This window comes from Aegilops tauschii, chromosome 1 (genome assembly GCF_002575655.3).
Source record: "Aegilops tauschii subsp. strangulata cultivar AL8/78 chromosome 1, Aet v6.0, whole genome shotgun sequence".
NCBI classification, from domain to species: domain Eukaryota; kingdom Viridiplantae; phylum Streptophyta; class Magnoliopsida; order Poales; family Poaceae; genus Aegilops; species Aegilops tauschii.
In genome coordinates this window covers 201403588-201423709 of record NC_053035.3, presented here as the reverse complement: position 1 = coordinate 201423709, position 20122 = coordinate 201403588, and the positions used below count along the sequence as shown (strand labels likewise).

The window sequence follows — 20122 nt, the reverse complement described above, 5'->3', positions numbered from 1 at the left end:
AAAACTTGTAGATCACTGAATATGATATGTTTGATTCCTTCCAATAGTTTTGCGATATAGAGATGATAATATGTGGGAGGTACTAGTAAATGGTTGTGGTTAGTAGAAATATTGGTGTTAAGGTTTGTGATTCCCTAAGCATGCACGTATAGTCTCTCGTTATGCTATGAAGTTGGAGCATGATTTATTATTGATTGTCTTCCTTATGAGTGGCGGTCGGGGATGAGCGATGGTGTTTTCCTACCAATCTATCCCCCTAGGGGCATGTGTAGTAGTAATTTGCTTCGAGGGCTAATAAACTTTTGCCATAAGTATATGAGTTCTTTATGACTAATGTGAGTCCATGGATTATACGCACTCTTACCTTTCTGCAATTTGCTAGCCTCTATGGTACCGTGCATTGCCTTTTCTCACCTCAAGAGTCGGTGCAAACTTCGCTGGTGAATCCAAACCCCGTGATATGATACGCTCTATCACACATAAGCCTTATTATATCTTCCTCAAAACAGCCACCATACCTACCTATTATGGCCTTTCCATAGCCATTCCGAGATATATTGCCATGCAACTTCCACCGCTTACATTTCGATGACTTGAGCATTCATTGTCATATTGCTTTGCATGATTGTAAGACAACTAGCATGATATTTCCATGGCTTGTCCATTATTTTATATAGTTGTTACGCTAGATCATTACACATCCTGGTACACTGCCAGAGGCATTCATATAGAGCCATACTTTGTTCTAGGTATCGAGTTGTAATTTTTATTTCTTTTGAGTTGTAAGTAAATAGAAGTGTGATGATCATCATCATTCATTATTAGAGCATGTCCCAGTGAGGAAAGGATGATGGAGACTATGATTCCCCCATGAACGGGATGAGGCCCCGGACAAATATTTAAAAATAAAAAATGTGAGGCCAAAAAGAGCCCAAGAAAAAAGAAAGAAAAAAAGAAAAAGAAAAAATGAGAGAAAAAGAGACAAGGGGCATGCAAATACCACACTTGTGCTTCAAAGTAGCACCATGTTTTTCATATAGAGAGTCTCCTATGTTGTCACTTTCATATACTAGTGGGAATTTTTCATTATAGAGTTTGATGCACACCCACTCAGTTTCCATGTTGAGCTTTCATACACTTATAGCTTTTAGTTCATTCGTTGCATGGCAATCCCTACTCCTCGCATTGATATCAATTGATGGGCATCTCCATAGCCCGTTGGTTAGCCGCGTTGATGTGAGATTTTGTAAGTGCATCTAGTGCCCCTTAGTGATTTTGGTGTATTGAAGACTTATAGGTTAAGGGACTGATGCGTTTGTGAGTGTACACAGATCTATAAGTCTATGAGGAGTTTGATATTTACAGAGAAAGTCGACCCCTAAAAATGAATATCTTCGACTGAAGACTTTGGATTTTTGAAGACTTTCTGAAGACTTTGAAAGTGAAGAAATTGGTGTGACCCTCAAGACTGGGTATTCATTCGAGGAACATGAAGCGTGAAGACTTTTGTTTTCGTAGTTTCAATTTCTCTTTCTTGAGTCATAGGAAACACCGTACTGTTAAAGGGGGTCGAGGAAATACGAAGGAAAAATTTCAAAGTGATGCTCAACTCAAAATCCTACACCTACCAATCCCTTCGAGTGAAGCCATTGGAAATCTCATACAGTTCAGTCAATTTCTTGAGTGACAGAGACGAAGTTCTTCTGGTCTCTGAGGAATTTGTTCTGACTGAGGAGGTAGGAATTCGCCAGTGTGGATTGCCTACAAGTGAGGAACATGATAGCCCTGAGGAATTTGATAGATCAAATATCTGACCGTTGCTGTGCTACGCGCCAGCTGTCCCAAAATATCTATCCACCTAACGGTCATATCATTGAAGGGCATTTATGTCTTATCATGTCGGGCTGCTCCCTAGGCTATAAATAGCCGCCCCTACAACCACTAGCTGATTGGCTGCTCCAAGAGAAACTGACACTTGTCATTTGAGAGCATCCCATCCTCCAAGGACTTTGAGCGAAAATCATCAAGTGAGGAAAACCCAAACCCAAACACCTACAAACCCAAAGTGATTGAGCATCACTAAAGAGATTGATCCTGCGTGGATCCGACGCTTGTTACCTTTGAAGACTGTGCATCTTCCGGACGGTTAGGCGTCATGGTCTAGAGCATCCAAGAGGAAATTGTGGATCACCGAGTGACCGAGTTTGTGAAGGTTTGGAAGTCACCTGAAGACTTACCACGAGTGATTGGGCGAGGTCTGTGTGATGTTAACTCAAGGAGAATACGGTGAGGACTGTGTGTCCGGGACTGTGTGTCCTCAGGTTTAAATACCTAGCCGCTCCAACCAGACGTACAACTGTCACAGCAGTTGGAACTGGTCTACCAAATCATTGTCTTCACCAAGCCTACTGGTTCTATTTCCTCAACTCTTTCATTTCCTCATAACTGTGTTGTGTGCTTGTTCATATCTGTTTGAAGACTTTGACTGAAGACTTTCTCAATTTCCTCAGTTCAATTTCTTCAGTCTGTTTGTCTTCATCCTATTTTATCATGTGCTTACACTTCCTGTACTCTGTGTCTGTTTTCATTTCATCATGATGTCCATGTTTATGTTATGTCATGTATGCATCTGAGTACTTATTCCGCTGCAAGTAGTTCTTCACTTAGGAATTTCCTCACCCTGAAATTCCTCATTGAAGAATTCATAAAAATTGCCTATTCACCCCCCTCTAGTCGACTTAACGCACTTTCAATTGGTATCAGAGCAAGGTACTCCCTTGTTCTGTGTGATTTTGGTTTAACCGCCTGGAGTTTTAGTTATGTCAACCGCAGGTATGATCAAGGTCTCTGTTGGGTGTCCTACCTTCGATGGGACGGACTACCCCTACTGGAAGAATATGATGCGAATGCATCTTGAGGCAATTGACAACGATCTCTGGTATGTTGTGGAAAATGGTGTTCCCTCAGTCACACCTCCTGTGAATGCTGCTGATGTGAAGAGATTCAAGCAACTCGATTCTCAAGCGAAGAACATCATATGTGGTCATCTGAGTAAAGGGCAGTATGGCAGAGTGAGTGCTTTGGAAACTTCTAAGCTTGTCTGGGATAGTTTGTCCAAGGTCAATGAAGGAGTCTCAACACAACGTGACTCTCGTGTTGACGTTCTTCGCAATCTCTTCAACCACTTTAAAAGACTCGACAATGAAAATGTTCAGCAAACCTTCGATCGCCTCACTGACATCTCAAATGAGCTTCAAGCACTTGGTGCTACTGACATCACCGACCATGAGGTGGTGAAGAAATTGCTGAGATCGCTTGATTCCTCATTTGATACTCTAGCACTGATGATACAAGAATGTGGAGATTACAAGTCACTTGATCCCGCTGATATCCTCGAGAGGCTAAACACTCATGAGTTCCAGCTTGCTGAAAAGAGAGATCTCTATGGTTCGAGCTATGGCAGATCACGCGCCCTGAAGGCCAAGGCAGTCTCTGAATCTGAAGGTGAAGATTATGGTAGCAGCCTTGGTGATCTTGAAGAACTGAGCCAGGAGCTAGCATTACTCGTGATGAAATTTCAGAAGTTCTCAAGACGTGGTTGTTTTGGAAAATCCTCAAGGAGTAATGATTCCTCATCCAGTGACTACAAGAAGAGGCTATGCCACAAATGCAAGAAACCCGGTCACTACATTCAAGATTGTCCTCAGTGGGAAAAGGAATCAAAGAAGAAGAAATACAAGGATTACAGTTCTGATGACTCAAAGAAGAAGAATAAATCTTCAAAGTCTTCATCATCAAAATCCTCAAAGTCTTCATCTCACATGAAGAGCAGCTCTAAGAAGGCTCGGTCATTCATTGGCAAGGAAATGGACTCTGAAGCTGAATCTGAGGAACATGAGGAAGAGGAATCATCTGAGGAGCCAGAATCTGGTGAGGCGAGCCTTGCCCTCGCTACTGCGTTCGTCAGCAAGTCCATCTTCAACACTAAAGAAAATGGCTTCTACAACAAGGCTGATGACAACGATGATGACTACGCTCCCACCTATTGCTTCATGGCAAAGGGTGCCAAGGTACTCAAATATCCCTCCTCTGAATCAAGTGAGGATGAATCTGATGAAAATCTCAAGCCTAGCTACTCTAAACTTGCTAAGGTTGCTGTGAAACAACAAAAGGCTTTTGAAAAGGTTCAAAACATGCTAGATAAAATTTATGATATGTTGGGTGAAGAAATGGATCTCACTAAAACCTTGACTGAAAATCTTCAGAGACTTCAGTCTAAGTTTGACAACCTTCAAAGTCATCATAACACTCTCTTATCTGATCATGAGAAGCTTTCTTATGAATTTCTTCAAAGAAAGAAAGATCTTGAAAAGCTAAGGGTGACTTATGAAGATGTTCAGAAGGAGCACGATTCATTACTTGCTCAACAAATCAGCGCTGCTTAGGAAGAATTTGTTCCTCCATGTTTGAAGTGCATTGAACGTGAATCTGCTAATTCTTCACCTGAATGTTCAAATGCTTCTAATGCTACAAATTCTTCACCTGCCTCTGCTATCACTAATTCCTCATCTGAGGACATTGCTAGTATCACTGATGATGCAGGGCTGAAGGAACTGTATATGACAGGCATGTACAAAAGCCTCAGAGGGCATCAGGCTCTTTGTGATGTGCTTAAAAAGCAGATCCTCAACAGGAACCCTAGGAAAGAGGGTATTGCCTTTGAGAGGAAACTCAATGCTGATGGGACATACTGGAAGCCTGAGCAGTACCCCAAAATCTCATGGGTTATTGCAAAGGGACCTCCAGTAGATCCGTCTACTCTATCTGGCTTTACATGTGAATCTCCTCATTCTTCTGATGAGTCATTTGACTCCAACTATAAACTGTTCAAAAATCAGAATGGTGAAGTATTTGCTAGATATGTTGGCACTAACTGCAGGAACGGTTCCCCTATGAAGAAAATCCGGGTTCCCAAAAGGTGCCTTGAAAGTCTTTAGGTGAATGTCATCATGACACCACCTGTGAAGAATAGGAACCCCAGATCAAATTATTCATATGGATCCAAGTCCTCATATGGACCAAATTCCTCACATGGATCAAATTCCTCAAAAGGATCAAAGTCCTCATGTGAACATCATCGTGCTGACACTTCTGTTTCACAGGGAAGATTTAAGGGCTATGAATATGAGCATTATTCTTCTAACCATTATGTTCATAAGTCCTCGAAGAATTTCTCTGCTTATTCATATGCTTATCCTAACTCCTCTTATGTGAAACTGTAACACCCCGGATGTAACTTTCCATATTTGTAACTCCAACTCTTGCCATTTTCAGCTATGTGTTATGATATTCCCTTCATGGTCGGGTTTTGTCTTTAGTTTTTCATTTTGTTCATGTCATGCATCTCATATCATGTCATCATGCGCATCTCATTTGCATACGTGTTCGTCTCATGCGTCCGAGCATTTTCCCCGTTGTCCGTTTTGCAATCCGACACTCCCACATGCACCGGCGCACCCCTCTTGTCTCTTTTCGTGAGAGGGTGTTAAACATTCTCGGAATGGACCAAGGTTTGCCAAGTGGCCCTGGTACACCACCGGTAGACCACCTGTCAAGTTTCGTTCCATTTGGAGGTCGTTTAATGCTCCAACGGTTAACCGGGTAACCGCATACGCCTTTTGAGTGTTGCAGCCCAACACCCCTCCAAACAGCGCAATAACCCATCTAAGCCCCCTCCATGCTCTCGGTCATTCGATCACGATTGTGTGGGCGAAAACCGCACCCCATTTGGACACTCCTAGCTCCCTCTACCTATAAATGCCTTCCCCTTCCAAATTCGCGGTCTAACCCTAGCCTCTTCCTCCTCCCGCAGCCGGACGCGTCCACCCCGCCGCCGGACACGTCCGCGCCGTCACCCCCGGCCAATCCCACATCGCCACCTGTCGCCGCCGCCTCCCACCACCGCGCGGCCCGCGGGGCCCAGATTCGGCCCGCGCGAGCCCGTGCCCCGCCGCCGCCGAACCGCGCGCCGCCGGCCGCGACCGCTTCGTCCTCCACCGGCAAGCGCCCGCCGCCGACCGCCGCCGCCCGCGCCTCCTCTCGCACTGGCGCCCGTCCCCGCCGCCGACCGCCGCCGCCGCGTCCGTCGCGCCGGCGCCCGTCCCCGCCGCCGACCTCACCGCCCAGCTCCTCCTCCGGCCGCCCTTCCTCCAACTCCGGCGAGCCGCCGCTGCCTAAAAAATCGCGCCCACGGAACCCTAGGTCGAGGTCGATTTCCCCCTCTGTTTTCTGCTAAGTCCCGAATATTTCACATTATGTTGCTCTGTTCATCATGGCATATCTCATTGCATACTGCTCCGTTTTGCGTGCATGATATATGGAAATGTTCATCACGAGATGCTCTTCATTTTATTCCATTGTGCCATGCTCGTTTGAGTCCATGTTGATGCCCAAATCTCTGATGCAAGAGTGCTATATGTTGTTTACTGCTGTTACTTATCAGAACTTGGTGTTTTGTTATTTTTGATGCATTTGATGTGTGCATCTTATGAGCATGAACTCTACAGGTGTTTTGATCTATGCCATGCCATCTTTACAGAGGTGTATGCCATGTATTTTTATGGTCTATGTGGTGACTAGCACAAGCATGCAAACTAGTCTTCGTGATGCAAACTAGCACAAGCATGCAAACTAATGAAATTGTTGGGTTATTAATGATTTGGTGATTTTTGGGATTGAGTTGGGGTTACCTTCTCGGTATGGGTAATTTAACTTAGTAGTAAATAAAATGTATTCCTTTGTTGTAGGAAAACATTAGCTTTATGCAAAATTTAAACTTAGAGCCTCCACCAGCCAAATATGCATATAGAGATAGAAAATTCTCATTATTATTCTAGGGTGTGAATTTTCCAGTACATTCAATGTACTGACCTACATGGCTGCAACGTCTCATGTTGCAGGAATCTTACGACGAGTAAGTGATACGTTAGGGTTACGATGTCTACACTCAACTTTGCTGTTGGCGTTGTTGGGAACTCCACAACTTTGTTGTTACTTCCGCTATGGATTGAGGTAATAGTATTTACATTACTTTATACATGTGATTTACCTCTGTTATAAATCCTCGAGTACTGTGTGTGTCAGCATACCGATCCAGGGATGACACTTAAGCACAGAGACTTCGATCCATTCGGGTCGGATCGCTACACAATATTATACAACTTTTACATACTTTTGGCAACAATTTATATGATTTATTGGACTAACCTATTGGTTTAGTGCCTAGTGTCAGTTCCTGTTTGCTGCCTGTTTTTGTTTCATAGAATACCCATATCAAACGAAGTCCAAACGGTATAGAAATTTACGGCAAATTATTTTGGAATGTTTGTGATTTTTGGGAGGTGGAATCAATGCAAAAGGAGGCCCACAGCCACCACGAGACACCAGGGCGCGCCCCAGGGTCCAGGCGCGTGCTGGTGGGTTGTGCCCTCCTCGTAAGTCAGTTAGAGCTCTACTTCGGGCGCAAGGAAGCTTAGATCCGGAAAAAGATCGTGTTAAAATCTCAGCGCAATCGGAATTACGGATCTCCAGGAATATAAGAAATGGATTTTGGCCAGAAACGAGGAACGTAAAGCAGAAGAGAACAGAGGGATAGATCCAATCTAGGAGGGGCTCCTGCCCCTCCGCCGCCATGGCAACCATCGACCAGAGGGGAACTCTCCTCCCGTCTAGGGGGGAGGCCAAGGAAGAAGAAGAAGAAGAAGGAGGGGGCTCTCTCCCCCTCTCTTCCGGTGGCGCCGGAACGCCGCCGGGGCAATCATCGTGTGACAGCGATCTACTCCAACAACTCCGTCATCTTCACCAACATCTTCATCACCTTCCCCCATCTATCTATAGCGGTCCACTCTCCCGCAACCCGTTGTACCCTATACTTGAACATGGTGCTTTATGCTTCATACTATTATTCAATGATATGTTGCCATCCTATGATGCTTGAGTAGATTTTTGTTGTTCTATCGGTAATTGGTGAATTGCTATGGTTGGTTTAATTTGCTTGTGGTTATGTTGCTGTCCTTTGGTGCCCATCATATGAGCGCACGTGTGGATCACACCATAGGGTTAGTTGTATGTTGATAGGACTGTGCATTGGAGGGCAAGGGTGATAGGAGCTTCTTCCTAAACATAGAAATTGATACATACGGGATTGAAGGGGGACCAATATATATCTTAATGCTATGGTTGGGTTTACCTTAATGAACGTTAGTAGTTGCGGATGCTTGCCAATAGTTCCAATCATAAGTGCATAGAATTCCAAGTAAGGGACGACATACTAGTAGTGGCCTCTCCCACATAAAAACTTGCTATCGGTCTAGTAACATAGTCAATTGCTAAGGGACAATTCCGCAAAACCTACCACTATTAATCCACACTCGTTATACTAAGTAATTGTTTCTTTATCTAGAAAACACCTAACTTTTATTTTCACATTCTTTATTATCTTGCAAACCTATCCCTTCATACCTACAAAGTACTTCTAGTTTCATACTTGTTCTAGGTAAAGTAAACATTAAGTGTGCGTAGAGTTGTACCGGTGGTCGATAGAACTTGAGGGAATATTTGTTCTACCTTTAGCTCCTCGTTGGGTTCGACACTCTTATTTATCGAAAAAGGCTACAAACGGTCCCCTATACTTGTGGGTTATCAGGCAACCAGATGAAGGTGTGTGCGATATACGGCATACCATTCACCCGGATGAACTGTTTGTGATTAGGCAACACAATAGAAACGGTCGGGTAAATCAAGGTGTGTTTGCGATTGACGACATACAGTTCACTCGAATGAACTGTATACAATTAGGCAACACAACAGAAACGGGTCAGCCAGATCAAGGTGTCTGCGATTGACGGCATACACTTCACACGGATGAACTGTTTGCGATTAGCCACAACAAACAGAAACAACTAGATAGATCAAGGTGTGTGCGCTAGACGGGCACACATTCTAATTAAAATAAGCATGCGCGATGGTAATAACGAGCGCTCACGGTTGATGGAACAAGACGTGTGCTAACATCGCCTATTGCGGTGCACCCTATGGTGCAAACGCCAAGTACGCGGCTGAGAACGCGTGCCCACGTTACGCCATCCAGGAATAGTGACGCACTTTGAAACTAGAACCATCAATAAATTTTGAGCTTGTGTCCCATCACATTCCAAATTACTACCACGCTATATTTAATTGCAAACTTGTTCACACCGATCAAAACCTAAACGGTTTCCCACTTAGGAACATATTAGTACTCGGTTATAAATACTACCTACTCCAAGATGACTGCACAGTCCTCAACTCCTCATCCACAAAAACAAACAAATCTTTCATCGTTGTTCCCTTGCGTCTGCCATGGCCCGCATGAGTTCTGGGTTGGGAGATTACTACCAGGGAGAGGCGAGCATGGAAGCGGAAGCACGAGAGATGTCCCGCCTCACCGCAAAAGCAGTTGACATGTCCCGTTGCGCCGTCGTAGCAGCAGCACAGAGGTCCCGCCGCGCCACTGAAGCAGCACAGAGGTCCCGCCGCGCCGCTGATGCAGCAGACTGGTCCGGCCGCACCACAGAAGCAGCAGAGATGTCCTGTTGCGCCGCGAATGCAGCAGAGAGGTCCTCCAGCTCCATGGCGGCCTGGGAAAATGTCTCGCGGGCAGGCAAGGACTCTCATAGGCGCGTGGGTGCTATGCTCGATGACCTGATGGATCGGATCTCCGGCTGGATGAAGCTGCGGGACGAGATGAATGTCTCATTTGAAAATGCTACCGCCGTCATCTGGGGACTAGGGGAGGACAAGGCAAAGCTCCACACCGAGCGCGACCTGCTGAGGGCGAAGATCACCGGAAGGACAAAGCAGCAGGAGGAGACCACTGCCTTGTTGAAGAGGACGGGCGTCATCGTCAAGAAACTTATGGACGAGAATTCCATGCTCCGCATCGAGCATGAAAGGCTGGTGGCGGAATCTGTGGATGCTCTCAAGCAGCGTATTGAGGAGGTGAAAGAGTTTATCGCTGCTTGCCCGAGAACTAGTCTCCGCGGCCTGCAGCAATGCATCAAGAAAGTAGAGATCAGCGAGCCAGATCATTGTCTGCGTCTTCCTTCTTCTTTTGCCCTTGTGTATTTTGGGCGTTGTCGCATGTGGCATTTTTTGTTATCTTCCTAAATATATAAGACAATTATTATCCACTATCATCGTCCTTATATATTCATATCAGTCTTGCTATAAGTCGCTGTCAATGTTATATATGTCCGTCGGATCTAACATCAATATCCGTGCAAAATTTTCTTTTCACATTTTCTTTTTTCTTCTTAAATCTCAGTCGAGTGAGACATAGCCACGCCATAAAATAGGGGCTCGGGCACCATTAATGGAGATGTTGGGAGAGAGGTGGGCGGCGGATGGAGGTCAAAGGGCTCTCCTCCCAATAAGCACGCGCAGGGGTCTGATCGCAAGCCTCCCGTACTCAAATAGCTACCCCGCACGGTGCCTCCTAGCCAATAAAAAAGGGGGAGCGTGGCAGCACGTAAATGGTAAGTAGAATGCCCACGATTTCAATAATACTTGTGTTTCTGATTGAACGTGACAACACTTGTTCCAAAATGACTTTGTTGGTTGTTAATGTGTGTGCCTTTGCAAATCGGGCAAAAAACTTACCACAACATGTTGGTGCCATGTCATGACACCATGCCAAGTTTCATGATTTTCAGGCGAGTTTTGGATTTATAGGAATTTAAAAACCAAGTTTCTCGATGTTTTCGGCCGAGCCACGACTTCCAGATGTTTGAATTCCATTTCCATTTCTTGCATGGGATCTATAAATTCACCCAAGTACACATAAATGATTTTTCTACCAACTTTGGTGCACTTGAGCATGCACTTGTACTTCAAATTTGAATTATGCACATTTAATGCCTAGAAACTCAATTAATGTACAAAAAGACCAAACGAACCCGGAATAATTCCAAAATTTAGCACGAAACTCATATTGGTCTATGTTTCCTCTTTAAAAAAATCAAGACGGGAAAAGGTAGCCTATGTCGTTTCGCAGACTAAGGTGACACGTTCCCTCCCAGAACCACGAGCCTTCTTGAGAGAAGCTCCGCTTTGCAAGAAGCTTATACCAAAGCTTGTCCCAATTCGGCCAAAAATAATTGCCACAGCATGTTGGTGCCATGTCATGACACCATGCCAAGTTTCATGATTTTCATGCGTGTTTTGGATTTATAGGAATTTACAGACATGGCCGAGACACTTCTCTGGTCAATAACCAATAGCGGAACCTGGATGCCCATATTGGCTCCTACATATTCTACGAAGATCTTTATCGGTCGAACCTTATGACAACATACGTAATTCCCTTTGTCATCGGTATGTTACTTGCCCGATATTCGATTGTCGGTATCATCATACCTAGTTCAATCTCGTTACCGTCTAGTCTCTTTACTCGTTCCGTAGTGCATCATCCCGTAACTAACTCATTAGTCACATTGCTTGCAAGGCTTATAGTGATGTGCATTACCGAGAGGGCCCAGAGATACCTCTTCGATACTCAGACTGACAAATCCTAATCTTGATCTATGCCAACCCAACAAACACCTTTGGAGACACCTGTAGAGCATCTTTATAATCACCCAGTTACGTTGTGACGTTTGATAGCACACAAGGTGTTCCTCCGGTATTTGGGAGTTGCATAATCTCATAGTCAGAGGAATATGTATAAGTCATGAAGAAAGTAATAGCAATAAAACTTAACGATCATTACGCTAAGCTAACGGATGGGTTTTTTCCATCACATCATTCTCTAATGATGTGATCCCATTCATCAAATGACAACACATGTCTATGGTTAGGAAACTTAACCATCTTTGATTAATGAGCCAGTGAAGTAGAGGCATACTAGGGACACTCTGTTTTGTCTATGTATTCACACATGTACTAAGTTTCCGGTTAATAAAATTCTAGCATGAATAATAAAAATTTATCATGATATAAGGAAATATAAATAACAACTTTATTATTTCCTCTAGGGCATATTTCCTTCAGTCTCCCACTTGCACTAGAGTCAATAATCTAGTTCATATCGCCATGTGATTCAAACACCAATAGTTCACATCACCATGTGATTAACACCCATAGTTCACATCGCCATTTGAACAACACCCAAAGGGTTTACTAGAGTCAATAATCTAGTTCACATCGCCATGTGATTAACACCCAAAGAGTACTAAGGTGTGATCATGTTTTGCTTGTGAGAGAAGTTTAGTCAACGGGTTTGCCACAGTCAGATCCGTATGTAATTTGCAAATTTCTATGTCTACAATGCTCTGCATGGAGCTACTCTAGCTAATTGCTCCCACTTTCAATATGTATCCAGATTGAGACTCAGAATCATCCAGATCGGTGTTAAAGCTTGCATCGACGTAACTCTTTACGATGAACTCTTTATCACCTCCATAACCGAGAAATATTTCCTTAGCCCTCTAAGGATAATTTTGACCGGTGTCAAGTGATCTACTCCTGGATCACTATTGTACCCCTTTTCCAAACTCATGGCAAGGTACACAATAGATCTGGTATACAGCATGGCATACTTTATAGAACCTATGGTTGAGGCATAGGGAATGACTTTCATTCTCTCTCAATCTTCTTCCGTGGTCGGGTTTTGAGTCTTACTCAACTTCATACCTTATAACTCAGGCAAGAGCTCCTTCTTTGACTGATCCATTTTGAACTCCTTCAAAATCTTATCAAGGTATGTACTCATCGAAAGTCTTATCAAGCGTCTTGATCTATCTCTATAGATCTTGATGCTCAATATGTAAGTAGCTTCACCGAGGTCTTTCATTGAAAAATTCTTATTCAAGTATCCTTTTATGCTATCTAGAAATTATATATCATTTCCAATCTGCAATATGTCATCCACATATAATATTAGAAATGCTACAGAGCTCCCACTCACTTTCTTGTAAATACAGGCTTCTCCAAAAGTCTGTATAAAACCATGTGCTTTGATCAACTTATCAAAGCGTATATTTCAACTCTGAGATGCTTGCACCAGTCCATAGATGGATCGCTGGAGTTTGCACACTTTGTTAGCACCTTTAGGATCGACAAAACCTTTTGGTTGCATCATATACAACTCTTCTTTAAGAAATCCATTAAGGAATACAGTTTTGACATCCATTTGCCAGATTTCATAAAATGCAGCAATTGCTAACATGATTCACACAGACTTAAGCATCGCTATGAGTGAGAAAATCTCATCGTAGTCAACACCTTGAACTTGTCGAAAACCTTTTGCGACAAGTCAAGCTTTGTATATAGTAACACTACCATCGGCATTCCTCTTCCTCTTGAAGATCCATTTATTCTCAATGGCTTGCCCATCATTGGGCAAGTCCACCAAAGTCCATACTTTGTTCTCATACATGGATCCTATCTTTGTTTTCATGGCCTCAAGCCATTTTGCGGAATCTGGGCTCATCATCACTTCCTCATAGTTCGTAGGTTCGTCATGGTCTAGTAATATGACTTCCAGAACAGGATTACCGTACCACTATGGTGCGGACTGTACTCTGATTGACCTACAAGGTTCGATAGTAACTTGATCTGAAGTTTCATGATCATCATCATTAACTTCCTCACTAATTGGTGTAGGCATCACTGGAACTGATTTCTGTGAAGAACCATTTTCCAATTAGAGAGAAGGTACAACTACCTCATCAAGTTCTACTTTCCTCCTACTCACTTCTTTCGAAAGAAACTCATTTTCTAGAAAGGATCCATTCTTAGCAACAAATGTCTTGCCTTAGGATCTGTGATAGAAGGTGTACCCAACAGTTTCTTTTGGGTATCCTATGAAGACGCACTTCTCCGGTTTGGGTTCGAGCTTATCAGGTTGAAGTTTTTTCACATAAGCATCACAGCCCCAAATTTTAAGAAACGACAGCTTAGGTTTCTTGCCAAACCATAGTTCATACGGTGTCGACTCAACGGATTTAGATGGTGCCCTATTTAACGTGAATGCAGCTGTCTCTAATGCATAATCCCAAAATGATCGTGGTAAATAGGTAAGAGACATCATAGATCGTACCATATCTAATAAAGTATGGTTATGACGTTCGGACACACCATTACGTTGTGGTGTTTCAGGTGGCGTAAGTTGTGAAACTATTCTACATTGTTTTAAATGAAGGCCAAACTCGTAACTCAAATATTCGCCTCTGCGATCAGATCGTAGAAACTTTATTTTCTTGTTACGATGATTTTCTACTTCACTCTGAAATTCTTTGAACTTTTCAAATGTTTCAGACTTATGTTTCATTAAGTAGATATACCCATATCTGCTCAAATCGTCTGTGAAGATTAGAAAATAACGATACCTGCCGCGAGCCTCAACACTCATCGGACCGCATACATCGGTATGTATTATTTCCAATAAGTCAGTGGCTTGCTCCATTATTCCAGAGAACGAAGTCTTAGTCATCTTGCCCATGAGGCATGGTTCGCAAGCATCAAATGATTCATAATCAAGTGATTCAAAAGGTCCATCCGCATGGAGTTTCTTCATGCGCTTTATACCAATATGACTTAAACGGCAGTGCCACAAATATGTTGCACTATCATTATCAACTTTGCATCTTTTGGCATCATTATTATGAATATGTGTATCACCATGATCGAGATTCAATAAACCATTTATATTGAGTGTATGATCATAGAAGGTTTTATTCATGTAAATAGAACAACAATTATTCTTTGACTTAAATGAATAACTGTATTGCAATAAACATGATCCAATCATATTCATGCTCAACGCAAACATCAAATACATTTATTTTAGGTTCAACACTAATCCCGAAGGTGAAGGGAGTGTGCGATGGTGATCTTATCAACCTTGGAATCACTTCCAACACACATCGTCACCTCGCCCTTAACTAGTCTCTGTTTATTTTGCAACTCCTGTTTCGATTACTACTCTTAGCAACTGAACCAGTATCAAATACCGAGGGGTTGCTATAAACACTAGTAAAGTACACATCAATAACATGTATATCAAATATACCTTTGTTCACTGCGCCATCCTTCTTATCGGCCAAGTATCTAGGGCAGTTCCACTTCTAGTGACCATTTCCTTTGCAGTTGAAGCACTCAGTTTCAGGCTTAGGTCTAGCTTTGGGTTTCTTCACGGGAGTGCCAACTTGCTTGCCATTCTTTCTTGAAGTTCCCTTTCTTTCCCTTTGCCCCTTTTCTTGAAACTAGTGGTTTTGTTAACCATCAACACTTGATGCTTTTTATTGATTTCTACCTTCGCCGATTTTAGCATAGCAAAGAGCTCGGGAATCGTTTTTGTCATCCCTTGCATATTATAGTTTATCAGGAAGTTCCAGTAACTTCGTGATAGTGACTAGAGAATTATGTCAATCACTATCTTATCTCGAAGATTAAGTCTCACTTGATTCAAGCGATTGTAGTACTCAGACATTCTCAGCACATGCTCACTGGTTGAGCTATTCTCCTCCATCTTGTAGGCAAAGTTTTTTGTCAGAGGTCTCATACCTCTTAACTCGGGCATGAGTCTGAAATACCAATTTCAAATCTTGGAACATCTCATATGCTCCATGTAGTTCAAAACATTTTTGAAGTCTCGCTTCTAAGCCGTAAAGCATGGTGCACTAAACTATCAAGTAGTCATCATACCGAGCTTGTCAAACATTCATAACGTCTGCATCTGCTCCTGCAATAGTTCTGTCACCTAGCGGTGCATCAAGGACATAATTCTTTTGTGCAGCAATGAGGATAATCCTCAGATCACGGACCTAGTCCGCATCATTGCTACCATCATCTTTCAACTTAGTTTTCTCTAGGAACAAATCATAAATAAAACGGGGAAGCTATACGCGAGCTATTGATCTACAACATAGATATGCAAATACTATCAGGACTAAGTTCATGATAAATTGAAGTTCAATTAATCATATTACTTAAGAACTCCAACTTAGATAGACATCCCTCGAGTCATCTAAATGATCACGTGATCCATATCAACTAAACCATGTCCGATCATCATGTGAGATGGAGTAGTTTTCAATGGTGAGCATCTCTATGTTGATCATATCTACTATATGATTCAGGTTCGACCTTTCGGTCTCAGTGTTCCGAGGCCATATCTGCATATGCTAGGCTTGTCAAGTTTAACCCGAGTATTCTGCATGTGCAAAACTGGCTTGCACCCGTTGTATGTGAACATAGAGCTTATCGCACCCGATCATCACGTGGTGTCTCAAGCACGACGAACTGTCGCAACAGTGCATACTCAGGGAGAACACTTATACCTTGAAATTTAGTGAGGGATCACCTTATAATGCTGCCATCGTACTAAGCAAAATAAGATGCATAAAGGATAAACATCACATCCAATCAAAATATGTGACATGATATGGCCATCATCATCTTGTGCCTTTGATCTCCATCTCCAAAGCACCGTCATGATCTCCATCGTCACCGGCTTGACACCTTGATCTCCATCGTAGCGTCATTGTCATCTCACCAACTATTGCTTCTACGACTATCGCTACCGCTTAGTGATAAAGTAAAGCAATTACATGGCGATTGCATTTCATACAATAAAGCGACAACCATAAGGTTCCTGCCAGTTGCCGATAACTTTTACAAAACATGATCATCTCATACAACAATTTATATCTCATCACGTCTTGACCATATCACATCACAACATGCCCTGCAAAAACAAGTTAGACGTCCTCTACTTTGTTGTTGCAAGTTTTATGTGTCTGCTACGGGCTTCTAGCAAAAACCATTCTTACCTACGCATCAAATCCACAACGATATTTGTCGGGGGAATGACACCTATGGGATCACTGGGATCCCTTCTACGGTTGGCGGGCGCAGGGTTGTGCAAAGAGCGGGTCTGACGGTCGGCACAAGGATCGTTTACCCAGGTTCGGGCCGCGAGGATGCGTAATACCCTAGTCCTGCTTTGGTGTATGTATTTGAGTGTTCTTGAGTTCTTGAGCAAGCTACGGTGCGAGCGTTGCCCAAAAGATCCGAATCCCTCTCCTCGACGCCGCGGGCCTCCTTTTATAGACAAAAGGGGTTGCCACAGTGGCACATAGGATGTGGAAAGGTGTATAGTACGCAAGCTTATCGCTTGTCATTATGGGACAAGACGCATTAAATGCGCTCCCTTAGGTGTCCCGTTGCTTTATCGGGGATGGTAACGAGGCCCGTCCCGTCCGTTGCCGCTCCGCCTTGCTCCGACACGCGTCCAGGCCAACGATGCATGCAGCGCCATGTAGGCTGGCAGGCTGCTGAGATGGCGCGGTGGTAGGGTCTTCACGAAGATCTGCATGCCACCACGCAGGTGCTTGTTGAGCTGGACTGGAAGCCGCACGTTGCCACGCAGGTGCCTGCCCAGCTAGTTGGGCTCGCAGCCATATGGGAATGGTGGTGGAGTCTTGGCGGACGCTGGCTTGGTTGTGGCCTTGCAGGTGTCTTCGGCAAGGGCCTTGCCGGGGGTCTCGTGGATTTCCTCGGCTAGGATCCCGCCGAGGATCATCGTCTTCTGGTCCTTATCTGATCTTGTATGCTTCTGATCTTCACAAAGATCTGCATGCCACCACGGAGGTGCCTCCCGATCCTTGGTCTCAATGTGGTTGATGGCATTGGAACCCTCGGGCTCAAGGCTGGCTCACTCTGCTGGCGTCGGGCAAGCTGCCCCGGCAAGGATCTTGCCGGGGCTGCGGAGGCTGCCCCGGCAAGGGCCTTGCCGGGGGAGTCCACCTCGCTCTCTTGCTCTTCTTGCTCTCTGGTCTTGGCGTCGCTTTGGTCGCCTTGTGCCTCTGGCTTCCCTCCTCTGCCCTACTTAGTGTGGCCGTGGGCGTGGCTCCGACTGCCCGTGCACAAGTAAAGGGGTCAAAAGGAGTGCCCCTACTTTTGTACACCGACAGGAGCCCCCGGGCCTGGGCCACACATAAGCGCAACGCGTTGTTGGGCCAGGCCCACAACGGTGCGTGGGCAGGCGGGGTGGGATTTTACCACAGTAATTCCTTCGCTCGCTTGCGCTTCCCCACGACCCGCGTTGAGTGCGCATCATGGAGGGTCGTGCATGACGTGGGGGGCATACGTGGGGCGGCCGCTGCCCTCATGCATCACATCGCAGTAAATGGGAAAGAGGCGGCCCGCGCCTTCCCCGAAAAAAGGAATAACCGCAGGCGCACTGCTCATTTACCCCCTGTACCTTCTCCAATCTCGGAACCGCCGTCCCCTCCATCTTCCTTCTCAAGCTCTCGCTTTCGCTTGCTGCCGCCGTGTCTTTGCTGTTCTTCATCCCTCGCCTCTCGCAGCCGCCATGGCACCCAAAACCAGCAAAGGCAAGGGAGTGGCCAAGGACGCCGGGGGGAAGGAGCCACCGGAGAGTGAGTTGGCGGCACGGCGGACGCAGCTCGCCTACTTTCCCTCGACGGTCGACGCAGTCCACCTCTGGGACTACTTCAAGCCCCTGTGGGGGTGCAAGACGGGGGGAGAGACGACAGGGCATCCGGCCACGCGTATCATCCATGCTGATTTCACCGAGGCCGGCCCAAATCGGTACCCATTCTTCGTCGATTACTTTTCCTGCAGCCTCTGCCCCCCTTTCTACGATTTCTTCAATGACATCATGCACACATACGACTTCCACCTTCTGGATTTCACCCAGAATGCCTTGGCATGCATGGCTCTTTTCGCCCATCTCTGCGAGGGCTTCGCCGGAGTGCACCCCAACCTGGCGCTCTTCCGCCACTACTTCTTCCCTCGCATCCAAAAGGGAGGTGCCATCTCCGGCTGTGTCGCCTGGATCCCAAGGACCCAGGGGAAAGGGACATATCCGGAGGGTGCCCAGAAGGAGAGGTGGGAGGAGTGGCGGGGCCGTTGGTGCTGGATTGAGGAGGAGGATTCGCAGGAATTTTGCTGGGTTCGCCAGGCGCCGCCGGTCCGTAGAGATGACTGGAGCAACGTCGACGCTGATGATGGGAAGCTCACAGTCGCCACCACCAGGATCCATCGCCTCATCGTTGCCGGGCTCACCCTGGAGATGATTGGGGCGGACTTCATCCGCCGTCAATCGCTCCTCTGCACAACAAGGGGAGGTCGCCCTGGCTTTTCAGGAATGCGGCTGACATCATGAGGCTTCGCCCCGGTTTGAACCACAACTTCACGGTGATGGGGCACGCCCACTTCTGCCAGCGGCTCTTTCAGCTCGACGTGAATCGCTACGGCAAGGTCAAGAGGGCCGACAAGGCTTCGAAGGCCGGCACGGTCGCCAAGGGGCCCTTGTTTGGGATGCCGGCGGGGGTTGGTCCCGCTGAGCAATAACTCACGCCAAAGCGACATCATCGCCATGATGCCAGACTTCAACGCGCACGGCCTCGTCCCAAATTGGGCTGAGCCGTCGGCGGATCAGGTGCAGGAGTTCTTCGATTCCTTGGCGGAGAGGTACATTCGCAACGAGCCGCTGCTCGTCCAGGACACCACTCAGGCAGAACTGGACTACATTGCCGCCAGGGTGGCGGAGGCGGAGCTCGCCAAGGATGCCGGCAGCGCTGGCGGCATGGAGGACGAGGCGGCGGCCGCCACGGAGGAGAGGGAGCTCGCCTAGTGGGCGGAATCCGCTGGGGAGCCCAGCAGCGTCGGCACTGGGGCCCCTCTCATTGAAGATGTGGTCGACGAGTCGTCGGAGGAAGAGGTCGAGACTGTCGACCCTCTGGCCACGGGGAGAGGGCCAGTCCTGCGGTGGGCCAGCTCTGGCGAGCCCGTCCGGCCCGGCAGGGCCGCGCAGCCATAGCAAACCCAGGAGGCATCCGTGCGCCAGACGAGGGCCGCGGCGGTGAAGAAAGTGGTGAAGGCGGCGGTGGCGAAGAAGAAGGCAACTGCCTCTTCTTCGTCCAAGCGTCCTCGGACTCCATCTGCTTCCCCTCCTCCCGCAGATGACGACATAGAGGTCGTCTTTGATTTTGGGTCTCTCAGCCCAAGGAGGAAGAGGAAAACAGAAGAAGAGGAAGAGGAGAATGAGTAAGCA

The 20122-nt window shown here is 45.8% G+C and overlaps 1 protein-coding gene across 1 annotated transcript; it reads left to right on the top strand.

Annotated features, from left to right (window-relative positions):
• The first annotated feature begins 3344 nt into the window (after positions 1-3344).
• LOC141027986 (uncharacterized) lies at positions 3345-19702 on the top strand. The gene is made up of 3 exons (XM_073505718.1): positions 3345-4184; positions 18764-18875; positions 19455-19702. The coding sequence occupies exons 1-3, from the start codon at positions 3345-3347 to the stop codon at positions 19700-19702; spliced, it is 1200 nt and encodes a 399-aa protein (XP_073361819.1).
• The last annotated feature ends 420 nt before the right edge of the window (positions 19703-20122 follow it).